Source organism: Simochromis diagramma, unplaced genomic scaffold (genome assembly GCF_900408965.1).
Source record: "Simochromis diagramma unplaced genomic scaffold, fSimDia1.1 OVJJ01000596.1, whole genome shotgun sequence".
In the NCBI taxonomy this organism is placed as follows: Eukaryota; Metazoa; Chordata; class Actinopteri; order Cichliformes; family Cichlidae; genus Simochromis; species Simochromis diagramma.
The window spans coordinates 10,288,500-10,311,358 of record NW_024387245.1 but is presented as its reverse complement, the minus strand read 5'-3'; the positions used below and the strand labels follow the sequence as shown (position 1 = coordinate 10,311,358).

The following is a 22,859-nucleotide window of genomic DNA, read 5'->3' as shown; positions in this document are numbered from 1 at the left end:
CTACTGACAGCACCCACTGTAACTGCTGTTTGAGGGTGTCACTAACTGACCTCTAAGATACTCATTCCTTTATTAATTATCCTATGAAATCTAGTAAAATAACAATGATTTTTATAACTTCCCACAGCCCTTAAAGATGTATTATTTCAGAGCTATCCATAGGTCTGACCTTTCTTGTTAATTAAACCAAGAACTTCAAAATTCTGGGGTCTTGTAGGGCGCTTAGATCTTTTTACCTCATTGGTAAATGTTTCATTAATCATAATTTTCAACATGCAATCAAGCAGAAGCAGTACATGTGTTCGAATACATCCAACATACATGTAGCCCTGCTGGATTTAAGTGTTGCTCCTCTGGCTGCAGGTGATGCTCCATGGCAGCCCCTCCTTGGACAGATACAGCACAGGCTGAATGGTGCTGCTGAAGTCCATCAAGCCGAAGGCGATGTAGTGAATATAGCAGCGAAACACATCGGGGGAAAAGTACTCTTTGAAGGGGAAGAGTGCGACAGGTGGGAAGTAGTTGAACACTATGATGGCCAGGATAATGAGGACCATCTTGAAGGCTTTCTTCTTCACGGGATGCATGGCATCTCCGCCAGGCCGCGACTGCCTCAGCACCCAGAGGATCGCTACGTTGCAGTACACCATGAAGGCGAACGCTCCGAGGATCATCACCGTGAAGACCTTGTCGAAGTTAACGATGTTTCCTGCGCATTTGGCAGCCGTGTAGACCAGAATGATCAGCCAGACCACAATGGCCAGGACTGCCCTGTGCAGACGGTCTTTGAGCTTAGTGAAGATGATGGGGTGGACCACGGCCATGTAGCGGTCCAGGCAGATGCAAGAAAGGAAGAGGGGCGAGGAGTCTTTGATGCCGTAGAAGAAGCGCAGGACGTACCAGGTGCTGGTAGTCGTGGTGAGGAAGACGAGGTTTACGAGCTCCAGGGGAGGGATGAGACAGAAGAGGACGTCCAGAACTGCCAGATGAAGGATGAAGATGTCAGAGGTGGAAGAGTCGCGTTTGTTCTTGTGGATGAGCCACAGCACCGTGACGTTGGCTGGGATGCCTAGGAACATGTTAGTGAACTGCAGGCTCAGATACCAGATAAGTACGGCAGGCATGTTTCTGCAGGACTCGTACACTGTCTTCTCAACCGCAGTGGAGTTGAGCGGTCTGTGAGAGATGAAGAGCAGAGACGAATTGACGTAGAAAACCTCCATGACCTCTCAACTAGATCAGAAAGGGAAGTATTGAGAAGATGTGCAAAGATCTGTAAGATAAGAGGCAAGCAAGGCCCATTAGAATCAAGAGTCAAGCAGGAACACAGTATTGAAGTGTTTCAGGGTGATGGTTGGTAGAGGCGAGTTGACATAGAGCTGTTGCTATCCTACTGCTGCTTTAACATTTTACTTTACTGTGTCTCTTTAAGCTTAAGTTATGTGTGGCTAATTTTGTTGCTATATTGGGAGTTATACTGTCACAATACATGCGTTTGCATTTACAGCAGCACGGCACCTATTTTTGTATTTTTGACACTTGAGCCAGAGATAAATGAATGCGTGAAGAATAACCTCTTCAATACCCAAGTGAACATCCTGATGCTGCAAGTAAAACTGAAGTCTTATTTAATTTTTTTTTTTTACTAATAACAGCTGGCTAATGTTAGAAATATCATAAACAGAATGAGTTACAGCTGATTAATTCAGTAATGATACACCTCTCACCCTTTATTCATATTGTTATGAACAGAAATCGTCTTACCTTTCAGCCTCTTTTGCCTTTAACTGTTCAAGTATGACACCCTCAATAGCCTCGCAACCTCATATACAAAGTTTTTACACCCTCCCACAGAGCTGTGACGAGACTGTGCATAATATTATCAAACGTTCAATAGACAGCTGCTGGAATTGTGTGTGGGTTTGTGCATGTTTGCATGTACCACACCATTTCTATTTGTGGCATGTAAATGTGCAGCCTAAGCTGAACATAGCTCCATTTCATGTAGAACAAAAGTGCTCATAAAGGTTGCAGCGCTAGCCAATGAAGAAAACATGGCCACCAAGACTTATGAGCTAACACAGGATGCAGACACTTAAGCAAAACTGCTTCTACTGTAATCTAGCAATCAGGAGTTACCGGGTGCTCACCTGATTAATGTCTTCCTGAAGCGGCTGGTGCCCAAAATCTCCACGAATCATTCATGTGTCTCCTGTTTACCTCTAAATGATTAAGAAACATATGAAGGAACATGAGCCAACACTTCGGGGATCATCCAATCACAGCGTGGAGATGAGGGCGTGGAGGCTGAGGCTCTCCCTCTGGATGCCACGATGTCTTTTTGGGCCCGCGTGCACCACCTTTAAAATGAACACTGACAAAACTAACGCAAGTAATTTCTCGAATGGGTGAAAGGTAGTTGAAGCGGTTTGAAATAAACAGCTAAAGGAAAAAAAACAGGTTAAAACAAAGATTAAGGGAGGAGCAGATGTTGCGGCAAGTCGTCATCCATTCACAGCGATTGGCAATGATGCAACAAACTAATGGTGCCTGACGGAAAATCGGCAGTAAACAACTGATGCAACAGTCCAGAAAAATCACTTCTGATTGGTGTAACATGTGTAACAGGTTACATGAGACTGTCAGGTTTCACGGTGTGATGTCTACCGGTTGGGTTATCAAGCACGCCAGACGGGGGACGCGTTCCTATTCCTACTGAAATACTGCACGTCAATGCACGCAGTGATTCACAGTTACACCATGAATGCTTTGGGGATCTATGGAGACCTTTGATGTGGAGGATTACAGAATTACCTCTCAGGTGACCTTTGACCTTTTCGCAACTAATCACAATTAATTTAAAAGACCGCTGTGACGTTTACAGTCTCTGAACATGTAAATGCCTGTAAATCATTCTGTCAGTCCCTTCATGGCGTCCTGCTCGTTTATAGCGTTTCATTGGTTTGGGTTGTTTGAACAGCTTTACAAGGTGCCTGCTGAGGTTTGTTTACCTTTGAGTTTGTGTGTGTGTGTGTGTGTGTGTGTGTGTGTGTGTGTGTGTTGTTGTCAGGTATACAGGAGGTGTTTCTCCCTCATGAAAGATGGAAGATTTCCACAGGTTTGCTCTGATACTCTATCATCAGAAAGAACAAAAGCAGATGGCAATGACAGCAACATGTCAGCTGTTTTCTGAATCCAGACACTTTTTGTGGCTTCACATAACTTTTAAATGAATATTAGTGTTTTTCATCAAGTTCAAAGACTCTTACCTTGGTCATATTGTAGAGCATAATCCTTTATGTCTATGCTGTTCCTGTGCAGATAACGATCACACTGATATCCCTCATCGGTGTCAGTTGTCGGTGTCGACGGTGACTCGAGTATAAATTAGACTTGGCGAGCCTCCTTGTGCGCACACAGACCTGCCCAGGAACAGCGTGATTTTCCACATCTGTTGCATCGTATGACCATCTGGCTGCGAGCAGTTTGACATTAAACGTCACACTGAGTTGCATTGTTTGGACCGCCAAGGTTTCGCAGTCCATGACAGTGCAACGTCTTTATAAAGTATTTTATTTACAATTTTTTCTAGGATAAAATAGTGTGAATTGGGAACAACTTGTTAGAAGGATCACATTCATTCTTTAACACAGCCTGAACTCTCTTAGACAGCTTTCCTGTATTTTGTTGTTTCCAGGCTTCTTCAAAGCTCTTCTTTGGATGTTGGATGCCTTTTGTTCTGTTCTCTGTCCACATGATCCCACACTGCTTCAATAATGATGAGGTCTGGGCTCTGGGGAGGCCAGTCCACGAATGCTTCACTGTTTTTCTATCCAGTTATGTTTGTACTGCATTTGCTATGTATTTGGGATCATTGCCTTGCTAAAAAATGAAGCCATTCCCAATAAAACGTTTTCCAGATGGTATTGCACAGTGGATCAGAATTTGACGGCACTTTTCTGTGTTCATAATTCTGTAGATTTTCACAACATCTCCCAACACCTTTGACTAAAATGAAGCCAGAGGCAGAGCCTCCACCTGTTGTCACTGGTTTTCAGTCCAGTTTTTGTGATGTTTGGCATATCTCAGGCGTTTCTCCACCTTTCCACTGAAGCTATTTCTGAAGTACTTTCAGTGAACAGTAGATGGATCCACTGAAGGTCTAGATTTATCGCTCAGTCCTGTGTCAGGTCTTTGTCTTATTTATTAAGGATATGAACTTTAGATACTGTACGTTTTCTGTAGATGGGATTCATTTTATTCCTCGTGGTTCTTTTTTGTCCTCCACTTGTCCATCTTCCAGAAATCTTTTAACGACAGACTGCACACCACACTGAGATATGCCAAGTTTTCAGTTAATAGCTCTTTGGGAATCAGCTTGTTGATGCACAAATACTGTTTTATGCCTGTCAAACTGTGCTATCTTTGGCATTTTTTGCAGATTGAACTAAAGACATGGAAATAAATCATGCATTTTTGCAACAGGCTGCTAGTACAACAATGGTTCCTCCCTTGGATTAGGTTCCTTTAAATGATGCTCAGTTGGTCCCAAGGGGTCCAAAGTGTGCCAAGAAAATATCTGCCACACCATTACAGCACCACAAACCTAAATATTCATGTACGGTGCAACAAATTCTGACCCTACCATGCAAATACACACCAGAAATCCAGATTCTTCAGACCAGGCAACAATTTTCCCTGACTTTGACTGTCCAATTTTGGTTAGTCCATGTGAATTGTAGCTTTCTTAACTGATGAGAGAGGTGCACAGTGTAGTCTTCTCATGCTGTAGTTAATGTTCAACTTGTTGTGGTCTTTTGCATACTTGGTTGTAATTAGCTGTTATTTGAGCCTTCCTATCAGCTTGCAGCAGTCTGACTATTTTCCTGATTTCTAACAAGACATTTTCTCCCTGAGAACTGCTGCTCACTTAATATTTTCTTTTTTGCAGACCATCCTCTAAAAGACCTTAGGCATGGTTGTTTGGGAAAATCCCAGTAGGTCAGCCTGTTTGGCTCTAAAAGAAACCCACACCCCATTTAAAGTCACTTAAATCCTCTTTCTTCCCTATTCTGAAGTTCAGTTTAAACTTCAGCAGGTCATCTGGATCGTGTCTACATGCATAAAGGCAGTGAGTTGTTGCCATCTGTGGGAGAAGTGCAAATGTGTTGCATTAATTACATCAGGTAATCATCACTAACAGCCAACAAGGGAAATCTCCTGGAATTATGACCAGAATTCACAGCAGAGCTAAACAGGCCAGATTATCCTTGAATATCAGTTCTACTTGAGTTTTTCTTTTGTAAAGATATTTAACTGCTTTGTCGTGTAAATTGCAATTGCAGTTCATGACTAGCAAACTGCATCAAAATATGGAAGCAGAAAAAGAGAAGCAAGACCACAGAGCTGCTCATCTTTTCTGATATAGAGACTAGCTGATATTGCGTTTGCATCAGCATCCACAGTTCTTTTAAATAAGCTTTGTGCACACTGAAAGATAATCGATATGAAAAGAGCTCAGATTCAAACAACTATCATCCATTTCTGTCATATTGTGCTGTTTTTATAATGTTTATTCTTTAATTTAAGTGTTTAAGTGGGAAAATGCATCTCGAAGAACCACAGAACCAGTGTCATCGCTGTCATGTTTATTTCTGACATTTATTTCTGAAGTCTGAGTCCTCTCAATAGAAAGCAGAAGGAAAAAGAGTTTCACACATCATGCAGTTTGAGCAGCAAGAAACATACAATCAAACAAGTTGGGGCTGGACACCCACACGGCACAGAAACTGTTATACGCAGACATCCCAGCAGTACCATACAGTTGCTATTAAACCATAATGTGTTTAATTATTTCTATTTCCACCCACAAACGAAACAGTACTCCTGTAAACTTGCAGACTGCTGGTAAAAGGGGAAACATAACAGGACAAAACAGGGTTTTCACATCTGTGCTAGCGTTTTAATCTCTAAGATTCAAAGTAAAATCTTTTCAGAGAATAGAGTGATTTAGTATAGTTCCCCCACCTGGCTTCTAAATCCTAAAATCTGATCCCTCAGGTCATCGAGGCAGGTCCTCCAGGAGTGTCCTGTGGTGTCTGGCACCAGATCGTTTGAGCCTCTGTGGATCAAGCTTGTCCTAGGGCTGTTCGATATAACGATATATATCGGATGACGATATAAAAACATCTATCGTTTCATTTTACGCTATCGTTTGTTTCGTGGTGTCGCAAAATAAACTGTTTACGGCAATATTTTTTCATCGTTTTGATGGTCACTGTAGTGGCTATATTAATTTCTTAAAGTTCTCTCTTTCTCTTATATTTTATATAACCACACTACGGACGGACAAGCGCCTGTTTTTATGCGTTGTGGTTAGCAACAACGACGGTAACAGCATCGCGTGTCCGCTTGTTTATGTTCCACATAAACCTTTCACAATAAAGCTCAAGATCCTGTTGAGACTTTTCAAAATAAACTGAATCACGTGAAAGAGCAGATTATTTACGGATGAGAAGTAAAAAAGAGCCGCCAGGTGCTAAAAAATAAACCGTAGACTCAAACGTTAGAACAGGCTTTTCCCCGCAGCACGCCGTGTAATAAATACTCACAAAGAAAACGGCGGCCTTTACAACTTATGTCTAAAAATGTATAGTTTCATGCATCGGTTAAAACACTCGACTCCAGCTACATGACGCGCAGCTGGAAACACTTCCCGCAAGACGAGCTGCCCGAGATTCACAGAATTTACAGAAAATGTTACATTTTTGTGATTTATATCGTTATCGGACGATAGAATTCTTATATCGGGATATGAGATTTTGGTCATATCGCACAGCCCTAGCTTGTCCTGCATCAGCGAGGCTGGAAGTCAGATGTCTGCCATTCTCCTTGAGCATCTTCAGCGGCATTTGCAGAGTGGCAGGCTGCTGCTATCAGTTTGACCATCAGGAGTGTTTAAGCAATTGTTATAAGTCAAAGCAACACCAGCGCAAATTCTAGGGAATAATATTTCCCAACAGAACACTCCATTGTATCGAAGTGATCAGTGCTTATTTTGTTTATCTGTATTACTGGGTTTTTTTCTGGCAGCAGCTTTTCCGAAACATTCACCATCTACTATGTTCATGCTCCGCAGCTTTCTTCCACATGCAAACTTCCAAATTTCCCTAATCCACCTCTGCATCTCATTGGATAGTAGGCTATCCTTCCATATTTTTTTTCTCCAGTCTTTAAAAAAAGATAATAACATTCAAAAATTGAGGAACATTTAACACGCTACTATGAAATACAAACCGCTCTTTCAGTAATTCATCTCTGTCAGCGTTTGAAATCAAACACTGTGAAACCAGGGAAACGTGCTATTAAGGATTCATTTACATCAAAGGGGAGAAATACTGAAAGTCGGGGACACAGTGTTTCTTATACAGATTGAAATAAAAGTACCAAACTTAAAAAAAAAAAAAATGTATGTAGGTCACAGCAAGTGTATCCAGCTAATGATTTGTTTTCCTTGTTTAAGAGTATGGCGTTTTATTCCAAGAGAAATGTCTCCTCCCTGCCACTTCCACTGTCCAATAGCTTCTCAAACCGCTACTTAAGGAGCGATGGTGGACTCCCGGTGAATGTAAACGTTCTCGTTATTTGTTTGTTGTGCAGTGGAGATCCTCTAATCCTGCAAGAAATGGGACCATGAGCCTCAAGTTCTAGTCTTCTTTTTTTTCTAACCCTACCAGGAGTGTTACTGCAGTACTCGTACAACGAGAAGTAAAAGAAGAAAAAAAAAAGAAAACGGATTTAGACAGGATCAGGGTTAGGATCAGGAGCGCTTGCATCTAGCAGCAGTGCGTGGTTTGATTTGGGTTGGAGTGCTCGCATTTATGGCTAAAGGTGCATCACTGTCCTGAACGGGCAGCTGGGTAAACAGGAGTCAGTTTCAGATTACCGGCGTGCTGATATGACATCATCGTGTCGTCTCCTAGCTGACGTTTGGTGTTGGGTGGAGTTTCTTTTTTATTTCTTTTTTTTTCAGATAAAGGTGGAATCCAAGGTGCTTGTGTCTTGTGCACTGTGGGCTCGGGCCTCAAAAAGCTGCTTTATCAAAGCAGACTTCTCCTGCTCCAGCTGGGTGATCCGCTCGCTTTTCTCCGTCACCTCCTTAAAGAAAAGGTAGAAGAGAAAATAAGTGTGCAGGCTTAAAAAAAACAAACAAACAGTATGTTTGGTTGGTTATTGGTGACAGATTAAATATATAAAACCTGCGTGAGGAGGCGGTTCTGGTCCTTCAGTCTCTGAATGGCTTGTGGAGGAGCTGGAGCAGGAGGCTGGGCGTTAGCTGAGAGAGCTGCTGTCTGAGCGCCGCTGGAAGGAAATGGCTGCTAAGAAACGAACAGGAACCTGTTACACTTCAGCTCTGCCACAGTGTGTCACAGAGTAACAAAATTAACATGTTGAACATTAACCTGGCTTCCCTTTAACTGCTTTGCCTGCTTCAGGCTATTTATTATTATTTTGAGAAATATTTACTGCATTCAACATTTCCAGGTAACAAAAAGAAAAGAGATACTCTGAGTAGGACAAAATTAGGTTTTAAATACATTCCACTTATTTTTATTTAATTTCTTTCATTTGATGTCATTTAATAAAACTCTGATAATGCCGAGACCCACGTCCTTTATTACAGCTAAATGATTATAAGCATACTGTTTCTCAGGTTTTGTGACTCTCGGGGATTTTATTCTAAAAAAATGCTGATTCTTAACCCCAAGTCTTTCATTAGAGTAGCAAATATTCAGGCCTGGTAGGGTTGTGGTTGGCTTATTACAAACACATACATTACATTACAACATTACACAATTTACACAAGCTGACATTGCACTTTATCTACAGACAACAGAGAAAGACAATATTGAAACCCCACATAAAGAGTTCCTCAGGAGCTGGGCGTGCTAAGCATGTTCTGGCTATTGGACATTTTTAAAAGGTCGAGAAAAGTTTAAATCCAAACTTAGGGGTTGTAATTAGATTACACTAATAAATCCCAAATCATTAGCAATGCCTGACTCTGCTTAAATCCTAAAACAAAGAAAAACAAAAGATAAACTCACCATTCCCGTGCAGGAAATAAGCTCATTAAGGCAGCGGTTGGCTTCTTGTAATTTGGGAATGAGAGCATTCATGCGACTCTGATTGGCTTCTGTGAAAAAATCCTGCAAACGAGAGAGCATGAAAAAACGATCAGGATGACATTCAAGCATCAAGAGAAAGAAAGATCCCATGGCAAGCTGGGATGGTGACTTGACAAAGCATTTGTAAGCTCAGGTCAAAAATTGTGTCCAATCAGGTAAAAGTGCTTGAAAAACAGTTGCAGAGACATAAACCAAGCCTTGTTACATATTTTTATTTTGTCTGAGGTAACTGAATTACTCTTCTCCTGCCCTTAAATTATCAGTTTCCTGCATTTCTCGCTCACATTTACAAGCAGTGACTGGAAAGGCTATAGCAGAAAGTTGTATATAAAAGATGGAAGTAGTGCCTTAAACCTGCATTCTTTCTAATGGCCAGCAGGGGGTCACTTCTTTTTGTATGTAGCAGCCATTCCCAAACTTCACACTGCTTAATCCGCCCAACCTTAAAACTGAGACTCTGTGGAAAATAAAGCATTTCCTATGTGTCCTCATTCATTAATCCTGATGATTTTCCATCAACAGCCTTACTTTCCCATTTAAATTTCTTTCAAGCTAATAACAAAAGATAAGACAAGTTTAAGATCAAAAATTGGTCAGAAAAATGAAAAATCACTTTTAGATCCCAACGTTTTTTTCCCCCAGGATTTCAAAAGAAAAACATAATGGGGGGAAAAATGTATATATCAGCTTGTGCTACTAGTTTTTTTTAAGTTGCCATTTTTAACATTATGAATTCCTTTGTATTTATATATTTTTTTAAATCTTAAATTCTTATATAATCTTATATATTTTATTATTCATATTATTGTTGTTGTTGTTGTTGTTGTTGTTGTTATTATATTTGAAAAAAAAAAAAAAACTTTTAAATGACCCCTCACCCCACCTCCAGTACCATTACAGCCTACCACTGTGAAAGTGACTTTGATTTATGTGCTCAGTAAGCACTTTCTTTTACTCTGTGACTAATAATGCACTACTAAATTAGTGACTTCAAAAAAGGATCAGATGTTAGCCACATCCATCTTTTATATACAGTCTATATAAATGACTGAAAAAATGTCATACTTCTGTGACACGAGGTGAGCAAAGTTGATTAATTAATAACTGATTTGAAGCAAAGTCAAATCATATCAAAGCTGCAGTAGGCAGAAATAAGAAAATAAAGACTCCACCATCATCCTGCAGATTACTATAAGCCCTTCAATTAAAAAAACAAATAAATACAACATTTCAAACCCAACTTTCTGACATGAAAGTCTTCTCTTTAATCAGCTCCATCACCATGTCTATTATTTATATTCACATTTTTATTCATATCATGAAATCACAGGAGTTGCCTTAAGGTGCTTTATATTGAAAGGTAAAGACTTTACAATGATAGAATACAGTCTTTTGTACTTTTTCTAATGCTTCATAATATTCAGCTGATCTTTTAAGAAATGTGATTCCCTGAAGTCGCCCATAATTAACTAGATTTTCTAAAGCCTGAAATAGTGCACGGTCGTAGATCCCTGTTGGGCAACTTGTGTTAATTTAAAAATAAATAAATAAAACAAAACATGTTGCCTACTTCAATTTTCACGAAGAGCCGGGAGAGCACTCAAACCGTGCAACCTCCAGTTCACACTGAATGCAATATCACAACAAATTACTGAGACAGTCGCAGCCTCATTCTTAGTGTTTTCATTCATTTCACAGACTAACAATTTATAATTGTTTTAAACAATTAGTCCTTATTCTAGATATTTCAGAAGCACCGTCTTGTGATGCAACATGGTCTATAAGTTTTATTTTAAATGCATATCACACTTTGTAGCTGTTTCACAGTAGTGTTTGAACTGACCGCACAGTGTGAGCTTTGGCCGATGTGCCGCTGTCTCTCTGTGACATTGTGGATTTGGTCCTGGTACCATTCTCGGGCCCGCTCCACCACTTCCAGGCCCGCCAGCAGGGAATCCTTCTCCTGCTCCAGCTCTTTCATTTGCTTCAACTGCGTGAGTTGAAATTGAAAAGCAGATGTAGAAGAGTGAAAAGAAAGAGGAAGAGAAAAGCTTGGTTAAGAACCTAAACCAAACTCGCCTGAAGTTAATTTCTGGATAGATTCCCCACTGAGACTCTAATGAATGAAAACATTTAAGTTTTGTGACATCACTAAGAGAGCTTTCGAATCAAGATGAAATCTAATCACTGATTTATTTTTATTTTTTTGCCAGCACTCTGCATGGTAGACAAACTCCAGTCCTTTCACAAGGGCATCCGCAGCACGCTCTTTTGTGCTGGCTGAGACAATGGCGCCACACCAATTGTGTGGGACTCTCTCCCATCATGAACAATGTTTAGAGGAGCAATCACCCCCAGCCCTATGGCAACCGCACAGCAACCTAAGAATGGGGTAAACAGCACTTCAGCTATGGCCACCCCAGTGTTTGTGAAAGAGAGACAGAGAGGAAGAGATGTGTGAGAGAAAAAGCATGTTTGTGTGTGTGTGTGTTTGCAGCCCAGCAAGGCTGCAATGAGTTGTGCTGACCAGGCTGTCCATGCAGCAAGCAGTCACAGTCAAGGCCTCACTGTTGGCATTCAGCCACCTGGTGTGTCATCTATGTCTATCTATCCACCCATGGCTCCATCCATCCAGCCAACCCTGCACAGCTCCCTACATTCCACAGATCATCGCTCATACACCAGTAAACATGCGGGAAACACTGCCTGACAACACACTAAAATCCTTCACCAAAACTCACTCTCACTCACACTAAAGTGAGAGTGTTCACAAATGAAGAGGAGAGGAGGGGGGCCTCTGATAATGAAATGGTTGGAGGGGGGAGCCCATGTTTAGAATGAAGCACCAGTATCAAATCTCCCAAAGGGTGCAAAAAAGAGAAAATACTCACAGAAGAAGTAGAACAGCAAAAAGCTTAAAGGGTTATGGAAGACTTGTGCTTCCGTGCTGTCATGAATGCACACGAAAGCACAGATTTGATACCAAACTGATTCAAAGAACACAAGGTGTTTTCAAGCTAAAAGTGATAAAAACAAGGATATTTATGAAGACTTATTCTGATCATTTGATTAATTGGCAAGTCTCCTTTCCTGACATATTTAATATACCTGAATATTAAAGAAACTAAGGCAGGAAGTGCACACATTGGTGAAGAAATGATTTAAAACGGCATGCTCTGTCAATCAGCTAACTCACATCATTTAGTTACATTTTCTTTAATTAATCAGACTTCTTAGAGACTTTTTTTTTAAATCATAACCCAAAAAGTCAAACTTACACTCAAACTGTATCAAATCCTCACAATGGAGACACTGTAACCACCAAAAAATCTTTGTTACTTTGTAACTTTCTCACAATTTTGGGCACAAAGAAAAACCTCATAAGTACAAATCATTAATTTCTACTGTCCATTTCAGCTCATACATCAAAAAGCTACTGGGAAAACTTTACTGACGCTGACACAATTAAATACCAATACAAAATCTTCAACAGTGTAACCTTTTCTTTACAAAACCATCTCACAGATCGCCTCTAAATGCCTCTATCCTCTTTGACTATCTCTCCCTCTCCTTCTCCATCCCTCTCGACCTACTCACCCAGAGGAAAAAGTGCAGGGCCTTGCTGCTGTAGAGGCTACTGCTGAGGGGGATGAAGACGGTAGTGTAGGCCGCCCACACAGCCGTTAAAGCTGGGCCAGGCCTGCCAAGCGAGTCCTCTACTTCTACCAGGCCCCTGGGCCCGACTCGGCTCACTACCATCAGGGCAGCAGCGGGCCAAGCCGGCCTGGGGTGGGAGGGACAGAGGGGAGTGAGGGGAGGAGGAGGAAAGGTGCTGGGATAGAGGAAGAAGGAGGGGAGCCGGTCAGTAAATTTCTCCAGACACAGAGGCCAGGGGAAAAAGAAAGACACGGAGACGCTGACAAGAACACGCAAAAGGAAGAGGGAGAAGAGGTGAGCTGGAAAGAGTGGAAAACGTTGAGGCAGGGGGAGAGAGGGAGAGCGAGCGCTGGACCCGAGGGTGGGAGGGGCAGAGTCAGAGGGGGAGGCAGGGGGGCAGAGGGATGGGAGGGGAATGTGTGGGCCAATAGGAGGTGAAGCAGAATAGAGCCTGCTCTGGAAATGTTTTCTAAACTTGTCAAAATAGATATTTGTCTGTTTTTCATTAAGTTTCCACACAGGCCTCAGTCTCTCTATGAAACTCCAGCACAAATAAAACAGTGAAAAGGGCCGCCTGCTAAACTACAACGTGTATATGGCTTAAGGGTCACTGCTTAACTTATCTTTGTTTTTCCAAACAGGCTTAAACATATAACATTTTCCAGCTGGTCTGTTTATTCCCGTTTGCATGGTAACTTCATAAAAACCTGAAACGAATGTGTTTGTGTGCTTTTCATTCACCAACCATTCCATAATCCACTCCATTGGAAATGGTATGCCTCCTCTGCTCTTCCCGGCTCCGCCCGTGTCGCCTTGAGCCGCCGGTAAATCCTGTAGCTGATTCACTTTGAGACCTCGGCAAACCTGATTTCACAACACCTAGACAAACGTGAAACAGACAGTTTCAGCATAGCAATGCAGTCTGGCGTGCACTCAGTTATTCCTGATGACAGTGGATTAAAAACACAACACACTGCGCTGTAAAAACATTTGAAAAAGTGACAATCTTGCACAGTAAAGTAAAAATACTCCTATTCTTTGCTGCACTATGACATACTTCTATAATTATTCTTCTTTTGGCTGCTCGCTTTAAGGGTCGCCACAATGGATCATCTGCCTCCATCTCACACTATCCTCAGCATCCTCCTCTGTCACACCAACACTCTGTTCCTCTTGAGCCACTCCTCATTTCTTTCTAGGAAACTTTCTTGTAATTTTTTGTTGTCTTGAGCAATATCTCTTCAGGCTATTTGAAGGTCTTTCAAATCAAATGTTTTCTTTGGACACTGGCTGCTTTTTTCCAGTTATTTTAAAAGATTTTTATTTATTTATTTATTTAATTGTTTGTCATACTCTGATTTCCAAAGTACTTTCAGATGAAAAACGTCGCATATGAGAATGCATGTTACTCTAACAGTTCACAAAGAGTAAGAAAATGCTTGAACTGATGTATTTGGGCTGCCAGTTTTTACCACAGGAGGGAGCTGCACTCTGTAAATGTGCACTGATATGGCAGCATTTCTATTTTCTGTTTTATTTTAAAGTGTGCATATGGTCATTGTCCCTTGTGTGAATGCTTATAGGGATGTAAAGCATCTGAGCTGTTTCCTGAGCCTTGTTGGTGCTTCTAAAACCAGCAGTGTGCAGCACTTTAATGTTTAACAAGTGAAAGACTGACAGAAGACATCGGGTTAGGATTATTTCTTAAAAAAGGGACAGACTTTGATTTCAGTCCAAGCAGGTGTAGATCTGCTTCCAGTTACTCTATAGATCTAATAAGGTTTCTCTGCAGTGACAGAGAAGCGGTTCAGGTTGCAAACTGGTTCCAGATTGTCTAATCCGTCACAATCTCTTCCCTTGAGGTGTATCACATTCTTTCATCAATGCTTGAATGTTTGTCTAACAGTAGCAAATTGCAAAACAGTGACGTCAAACTTGAGGCAGTCAAGCCCTTTTTTTTTTTAAATACTGTTTCTACACTCCATTCAGACAGAGAGTTAATGAAACTCTTGCATCACTGACACCAAATCTGCACAGGCCTGCTTTTTTCCACATGAATAATAATCAGGAATCAGTGAGCGAATCAATAAAGAATCAAAGCTGTGAACTGATTCGACAGCAGCGCTGGTATCAGTCTAATCTAATTAAAAATCATCCTTATTCTTTTGCCCACATCTACTTTAACTCTTCTCCTGGCCTCTATACCTATGAATGTGGAGTTAAGTGAATGTTTTCCTCTTTCCAAGATCATGCTGTCACAGCTCAAGTACATGCAGGTTCTCGTTAAGTGGGCACTATCTCCAAACTATTCAAAATCTATATGTACCACATCTCAGTGGTACTCTGTGGTATTTTATCATCATCAGATTTTTAGATTTGAGTGCACAGCTTTCACTAAACCAGGAGACAGGGAAAGACAGAGTGAGTGTCTGGGATATGTGATGAAGTTCACGGCGTTGAGGAGGATTTCACTGCTGCTGTGATTCAGAAAGTCCTGGCCTGTGTGCTGTAATCTGGACTAATCCAACAGGGTTTGGCTGTATGTGAAAGATTACAGCATGAACACTGCTGGTCAGTCTGTATTATGCCCCAAAGTGTGCGGACACATAAGCTGCACACTCTTGCTTTTGATGCTTTAATATTTCTGCCATTAATGCGCCATTATATCAGCATGCAAACTTTTGCTGCTTTTGGAATCCGGATCGTAGTCAGCACCTAATTCCAGTTCATCCCAGAGGTGGGGTCACAAAACTGGAAGAACAATGCTGTTTAAAATGTAAGGGTTTCCCTCGATTTCATTTAATCACAGTGCCACAAAAGACAAAAAGCAGAATAGACGTATGTGAGTCTTTGCATCTGAGCATGAGTGAAAATCAGAATTCACACTGTTCTCAAATGGTATATGCAACTAAAGCCCTGAGGGCTCAACAGAGAGATGGCAAGAGTGTCACTCTTATTGTAGCTCCACACAGGCCTGAACAGACTCAAGCTGAGTGTATGTGACTATATGAAAGGGCAAAAAAGAACTGTCATTCCATATATGACAGCATGTATATATTAAAGAACTTCACCACAGTAGTGGTTTAAGACCAGAAAGCTAAATACTGAAGACTCAAATGAAACTCTAAATCTCTGTAGTTTCTAACATAATCTCTGACCTATCTTAGGGTTAACGATGGCAATTATTCAACTAAGCACTCGTGACTGCAGCAGAGCCTCTGTTTAAGCCATGACATAATGCCATAACGTGCTATCAAAATCCCAGAGACTGTTACTGGACTCTCTTCAATGTTCCCTTTTTGAACATGTGAAAACCCCCAGCTGAATAACAAACAGTGACTTGCAAGAAACTCTGAAGATATTGTGCACTTGTGTGGACATCACGGTTCAGTAGCCCCAGTCAAATTATAATAGGGGAATGAAGAGCGTGGGACTGCAGTGGACATATCAGCTCAGGTTATGCATGCAATGTAAGGACTCATCACAGAAATTTAGTGTCATTACTTCTGAGCCCTGGTGTTCTTAATTAGCAGCTTCTCAGATGCAGATTAGATGCTTTAGTTTTGGAACAATAAAAATCGATTTAGTTAATGCACCCCCCAAAATATCTGCGAGCACATTAATAAATGATTGTTAATTTTGGTTAAGAAATGCCAGAAATGTCTTTGTTTTACAGACCTCAGATCAATCTCTGCCAGTCAGACTAATTTAAAGCCATCATACTGGACTTTGATAATTATGTCTAGCATTTATTAGTAAGTTATTAACATTTTAAAAGATTCATCGCTCTGGCTAGAAATTTCTGAGGTCGTGGAATTTCATATAATTACATGAAAGCAGCATATTGTATAAACTGAGCAAATCTGGATCTGTTTTCAGTGAGCAGTTATGAGTTGCTGTTATAAATGCTGACATAATGAGTCCTGCATGAACTCTTTGCCCCCCTCACACACTTGCAGTTTTCTGGTGGCACTTACTTGGTCTCTGGAGCTGTGGAGACTCCAGTGCCAGCGACTCAATGGACCTGCCCCTGCTCTGCTGGTGCTGTGCCGGGTTGGTAACATGGCTCGTGTCGGTGCGGTAACACCCACCCTCTGGAGCGACGGGAATCCGCTCCAAACTCCGCCCGGGTCTATCGAGGCCCGCGCTGTACCGCGCCGGTCCACACGCCGGGTACCCGGACCCTTCCTCCTGCCTGGCCCGGTTGTGCTGAGGGGGTGCCCGGTGCTGCTGGGTGTTCGTTAGGTTACTCGGCCCCAGCGGGCGGACCTTGTTCTCAACCCGAGTCCCGACACTGCATTTGGACAGTGGTGCGAGTTTGTGGTGCTGCTTCGGAGCCTGCTGCGGGTGCACGGCCGCCTGGGCCTTGAAGTTGGAGCTGTTCTCCGGGTTGAGCATGGAGTACCGGAGCCCGGCAACAAAGCGCTCAAAAGTGAGGCAGCCATGCGGTGGTGTGACCCTCCTGAGGCAGCCCAGCACTCCGCCTGGCAGGTCCCGAGTGTCTGCGCCCTGCCAGCGGCTCTCGATCTCTGAGATATGGACGTAGCCCCGACCACCGTCATCCAAAATGTCAAAGAGGGTCCTCAGGCTGTGCAGAAAGGCTTTGGGCAAACCATCTGTTGAATACTCACTTTCTTTGGGCTGCATTATGGCAGTTTTAAAGCCGTCCGCGGGTCCCCGAAACACCTCTTTCCTCGAACCAGCTCTGACGTAAATCACTGAAGTCCCGTTCAGCTTGCAGCTCTGGTCAGTCGCGATCAGAGCCATGAAGATATTGATAGTCCCCAGCTAATCAGTCAAAAACACACTACACGGGTTGCCTAACTGCATGTAAACGCAAAGCTGAAGATACAGAGTGTAAAATAAATTCCCGCTTACTTACTGAGCAAGAAAACATATATGTTCATTAACTTTTATCCCCCAAAACGCCTCCGCTGCATATTTTTCAGGAATAACTACCTCCGCCGCTCTGAGATCCATACTTTCCTTTTTCTGCCCAGGACCGCCCTTCAAACGGTTGTGCGCGAGCGTCCCGGGACCAGCCATTGGCCGCGGTGTGCACGAGCTCCGCGCTCATTGGCTCTGACCTTAGGTAGGCTCCAGTTTGAGTTGTGCTTTTGTTATTACTAAAGCTGCGCAGACGTTATTCATAAAGCCTGGATATAATTACATACAGGGCGTTTTAAAATAAAAAAGACGTGCAAACTTTCACCTTACACACGTCATATCCGATACAGAACCCCTTTGTTTAACATTAAATACCTTTAAACTTACAAGTTAAATAAAATAGGCTGTTGATATATGTTTCCTATATCTCAATTTAATAATAGTCATTTAGAATTTATCTCTTTGTCTGCATTAAACTGACTAACACATACCGACTGTGCATAAAAAATACTTCTGTGCTCCATAAAGAAGTCTAGCAGGCAAAAATAAAGACAAGTATTCTACAAGACAGTAGAAAGTTGCTTGTTGCAGGTATTCAAGTTATCATCTCCTCATCATTCTGGTGCCTGCATGCATGGTCCAGATATTCATTGCAGGTAGCAGTGCCAAGTATTGCAATAAAAGTATTTGCTCTCTTCCTGGTTTCTTAATTTTTGTTTTGCATATTTGTCACATTAACATGTTTTAATCATTCAATGTTTTTGATATTAGACAAAGAAAGCCAGAATAAATACAAATGCTGTTTTTAAATGATGATTTAAAAGTCTTGATATGTGTCCCCTAAACCTAATAAATGGTTGTGCTGACCTTGGCAACAAGAACTGCAGTCAAGCATTTGCAATATCTGGAAACATGTCTCTGCATCACTGTGGACGAAATTGGCTCATACTTCTTTGCAGAAGTGTAGAGTTTTGGAGCATAAACAGTCTGTTTAAGGTCATGCTAAAGTATGTCAATTTGATTTAAGTCCAAATTTTCACTATGCCACTACAAAACCTTTATTTTATTTATTTTATTAATTCAGAGGTGGACTTGCTAGTATCTTTTCAGATTATTGTCCCGTGATGACCAGTCATTCTATTTCAGAATTTGTTTGATAGAGAACAGAGTAGGGCTGCACGATTTTGCATAAAATGAGAATCACGATTTTTTGGCTTAGAATTGAGATCACGATTCTCTCACGATTTTCTTTTCCAGTATAAATATTTATTGCACTTATTAACTGCACATCAACTTCGTAACAGTTGAGACTGAACATAAAAACAATAAATAAACATAAAAACAGCAAATGTCTCACGTTTTGTCGTTGCTGCAAAATGTTGTACTGCTTGAAATTCCGTCTCCACCGTTGCTCGACACTGCGTGTATAGAGCAGGTAGTGCAACAATAGAAAAATAGTTGCGGGACGGCACTGTGTAGCGTTTGTCTAGGGTGTTGATCATTTTCCTAAATCCCTCGTTTTGCACAGTGTTGATGGGAGCCATATCTTTGGTCAGGTGATAAGTAATAGCCTCCGTAATTTCTTTGTGCCTGCGGGAGTTCGACGTGTATAGGGAAGCGCTGTATAAGGTTCCTCTTATTGATGTTTGGGTGGTTGACCGGAACGGATTTTCTCCTGTCACTTTCTCTCATCCCTGACGTGCTCTCCGTTGTTTTTTCCCTGCTAATTTTAGCATCACACGGCACAGCTTCTGTATCACGTGGTATAAGGCTCCGCCCTTGTCATTTGTTGAGCAGGAAGTGTGAGCGCTTGTTTTCATGCAGATTACGTCCCGGATCAAAATGCGGTACAATCGTCGTCTTTTTTTTTTTTTTTTTTTTAAATCGTTGTCATTTGGAAATGAGATCGCACATAAGTATGAATCGAGATCGCGATTTTCTAACGATTAATCGTGCAGCCCTAGAACAGAGTTCATGTTTTCATCAAATATGCTTATGTTGCTTATGTTTAGGTCCTGAAGCAACAATGCAGCCCCGGACCATCACACTGCCACCACCATGTTGCTGCATTGCTCTTTTTATGTTTTATGAAATGCTGTTTTAGTTTTATGCCAGATGTGATGCAACACAAATCTTCCAAAATTATTATTATTATTTTTTTTTTATCTCCAGTCTACAGAATATTTTCCCAAAAGGCCTGGGGATCATCAGAATGGTTTTTTTTTTATGTGAGACGATCCTTTGTGTTCTTGACAAACAGCCATATTCTGAATTATCTGCAAACCAGAGCGAGAGAGTGGAATTGGGCAATCCTATAGGGAGTTCCAGTAATACACTCAAAAGGTAATAAAGGTGTGGATAACTGTTTCAAAATCTTTTGGTGTCAAAGCAGGTTTTAATTTAGTCATGGTTCTCATTTGGTAAAAGCTTCCCATAACAAAATTTCCAGATTTAATTTAAAAGTCAAGGAAATCTACATTTAAAAAAAAAAAAAAAAACATTTTTCACTACAGTTTGTCCACATCTGGATAAAAAACAATCCAAGCTGAATAGAAAAACTTCAGTTTTTCAGTTCATTAGCTGAAGGATTTTTTTTTTTTGCCATTCAGGATTTCAAACCACCCAAACAGTCAAATATGTTCCTAATGGAGTGGTCACTGTTTAGGTGTGGCAGATAGATAAAAATGTATGTCATCTGCATGACAGTGATTGTCAGTCTTGTGTTTTTGAAAGATTAAGCCAAGGAGGTAACACATATCATGAAAAAAAGAGGACCTAAAACGGATCCTTGAGGGATACCAAAGTTAACGGAAGCTGGGGATAAGGGTTTCCCACATGAACAGAAAACGTCTATATTTTTCAAATATGAGGAAAACCCACGTAGAACATGACCCTGTTGACTGACCACAAGCACCAAATGTTTTAAAAGAATGTTATGGTTGATTGAGGTCCATCAACACTAAAGTGGCACAAGAACCATTCTCATCAGATAAAAGATTATTGTTATACACCTTTAACAGGGGAGATTCTGTCAGTATGTAAATAGGAATTGATAGTAACCTGATTTAAAGGGTGACCTTTAAATCAGGTTACAGGGTGTGCTATGCATCTTTACAACTTCCTTCATCATACATCAGCTTAAATATTATGTAACATGCATTATGACAAGGTTTTCTTTCAGCGAGTTGACTCAGTCTTTATATCCAATGTTTACACAGAGTCGAAACACATCATCTTTTCTGACACTTTTCTTCCCACTTTAGCAGTGAGTAACATGGAAAAACTGTGTGCACAGATGTATGTTTATCTCTGACCTGCCCAGGCTTGAACTTTCCTTACCATTGTCATCAACACAGGGCGAACCGGTGATTTACCTGAAACATGCCGTGTCCTAAAGAATGTGTTGTAATTACCACCTAATGCTTACTTTACAGTTATTTTTCCTGTTGGTCCAGATTTTAAATTGCACGCTTTCCTTGCCTCGTGTACCAAATGCACAGTCAGGACACATAATCAATACCACCCCCTGCCCCTCCAGTGCACGTCAATCACACACCAGTTCTTCTTCTTAACACATCGATTTCTGTGGATTGATCACCACTGCAGGCCACAGAGAAGAGCCAAAAAATTAAAGAGGTTTTGATTTTTCCACTGTGGGGCCAAGATCGTTTTTAGGATTTTTTTGCATCCCTGGCTCAATTTTTATGTAACCATTGAAAGAGAGTGAAAGAAATAGGAGAGACGGATGCACTGTCCAGCTACAGCTCAGCGTAATCGCTCACAGGGTCAGACAACTGAGCGCTCACGCCTGCTCTCCCCCATCTCTCCCTCTCATGTTCTCATGCACGTGCCAGACACACAGACAGACTTGAACCAACAAACACTGGGCATTGTTAATCATGCCAGGTTTTGCTGAGGGTGCCCCGAAAGGCCAGTCCATAATGCTGTTTAAGGTTTTGGGGGGGGTTTTGTGGTCATGTACTGATCCTCTGCTTCACTGGCCAGTCAGTCCTCTCATGTAACACTCTCTCTCCTCTCATTATCTCCTGTTTGCTCTGATTCTCAAAGTCTTCCCCTTCAGCAGTATCGGTGTGCATGTGACAAAGGATTTGAGGGCTTATTCAGTACATGATGCATGATTTTTTTTTTTTTTTGGAAAGACACAAAGAGACTTCAAAACCTTCAAATGCTGGAGGTGTTAAATCAAATCTGAAATATTGTGGGAGGAAGAGAGCGAGAGGAATTAAAAGAGTGGGGGTTGACTCAAGCTGAGCAGCAGGAAAAATAAAAGGAATATTATACCAAAGCCAAAATGGTTCATTATTCAGATTTTCATTTACTATGAGAATCTCCCATATCCGCTGTCTCTCTCAAACGTGCTTTCCACATCTCTGGTTTGAGTTTGTGTTTCCAGCTCTCAGAATAATTCTCTATATTTCGAAGGCTTGAACTTTGGATTTTTCATTCACTTAAGGTATTAAAAGTATGCTTGAAAGACTCTATTGTTTCAATGGGTTGCACTGCATGGTTCAGAATTTATACTACTAATGCCTTATTGTGCAAATAAGTCTGGAGAAAACAGTCAGACTGCTCATGTTTGCGTCCACTAAACAATCCCATATTGATAGAATTCTATCTTTGTGAATATTTATGGTCCCCAGTTTCGAGGTATCCTTGTAATCTTAAAATAATGCAGTCTCAGTAATGCAGGATTTGCAGTATTTAGTTGGTTGTTATATAAATAGCTCGAGTCTATTCATATATACATTAGATTTTGTTTTGCATCTGGCATGACAATGCAAGTCTTCTTTTTGCATGAAAGTAGCCTAATAGCCAACAGCAGTCTTCTGCTGCTGTTGTCCATCTACAATAGCTTAAAGAAGCCTGGTCATTTTCCTCTGACCTCTGGTATCAATAAGCCATTTTCTCATTTTCAGACCATTCTCTGTGAACCTTAGAGATGGCTGAGTGGGGAAATCCCAGCAGTTTCTGAAACACTCAGACGCTTCTGGCACCAACAACCACGCCACATTTAAAGTCACTTAAGTCTCCTTTCTTCCTCAATCTGATGCGTGGACGTGTGGAATGAATGCAATGTATGAAATAAATGTTTGGTTCTGGTACTGT

General features: G+C 41.3%; 2 protein-coding genes across 3 annotated transcripts; both read right to left on the bottom strand.

Annotated features, from left to right (window-relative positions):
- Nucleotides 1-338: 338 nt before the first annotated feature.
- On the bottom strand, nt 339-1,223 carry LOC120714073 (proteinase-activated receptor 3). The gene has a single exon (XM_040000106.1). The coding sequence runs from the start codon at nt 1,221-1,223 to the stop codon at nt 339-341; it is 885 nt and encodes a 294-aa protein (XP_039856040.1).
- A 6,737-nt stretch (nt 1,224-7,960) lies between these two features.
- sapcd2 (suppressor APC domain containing 2) lies at nt 7,961-18,978 on the bottom strand. 2 transcript variants are annotated; one of them, XM_040000553.1, is made up of 6 exons: nt 16,823-18,978; nt 13,591-13,724; nt 11,032-11,178; nt 9,108-9,209; nt 8,259-8,375; nt 7,961-8,157 (listed from the first exon to the last, which is right to left on the bottom strand). In XM_040000553.1, exons 1-6 carry the CDS (start codon nt 17,610-17,612, stop codon nt 8,029-8,031), a joined length of 1,419 nt encoding a protein of 472 aa, XP_039856487.1. In that variant the 5' UTR covers nt 17,613-18,978; the 3' UTR covers nt 7,961-8,028. The 2 variants fall into 2 exon arrangements, with proteins under 2 accessions (XP_039856487.1, XP_039856486.1); XM_040000552.1 differs by having other exon boundaries at nt 8,259-8,378; nt 16,823-18,976.
- Nucleotides 18,979-22,859: the final 3,881 nt, after the last annotated feature.

Bases quoted from the DNA above. Each gene is read 5' to 3' on its own strand.
- LOC120714073 (XM_040000106.1), bottom strand. From the start codon at position 1,223: ATGGAGGTTTTCTACGTCAATTCGTCTCTGCTCTTCATCTCTCACAGA.
- sapcd2 (XM_040000552.1), bottom strand. From the start codon at position 17,612: ATGGCTCTGATCGCGACTGACCAGAGCTGCAAGCTGAACGGGACTTCA. The intron at 13,725-16,822 runs GTAAGTGCCACC...ACGTTTGTCTAG, and splicing joins TCCACAGCTCCAGAGACCAA to GTGTTGTGAAATCAGGTTTG. The intron at 8,158-8,258 runs GTTTTATATATT...CTTTTCTTTAAG, and splicing joins AGAACCGCCTCCTCACGCAG to GAGGTGACGGAGAAAAGCGA.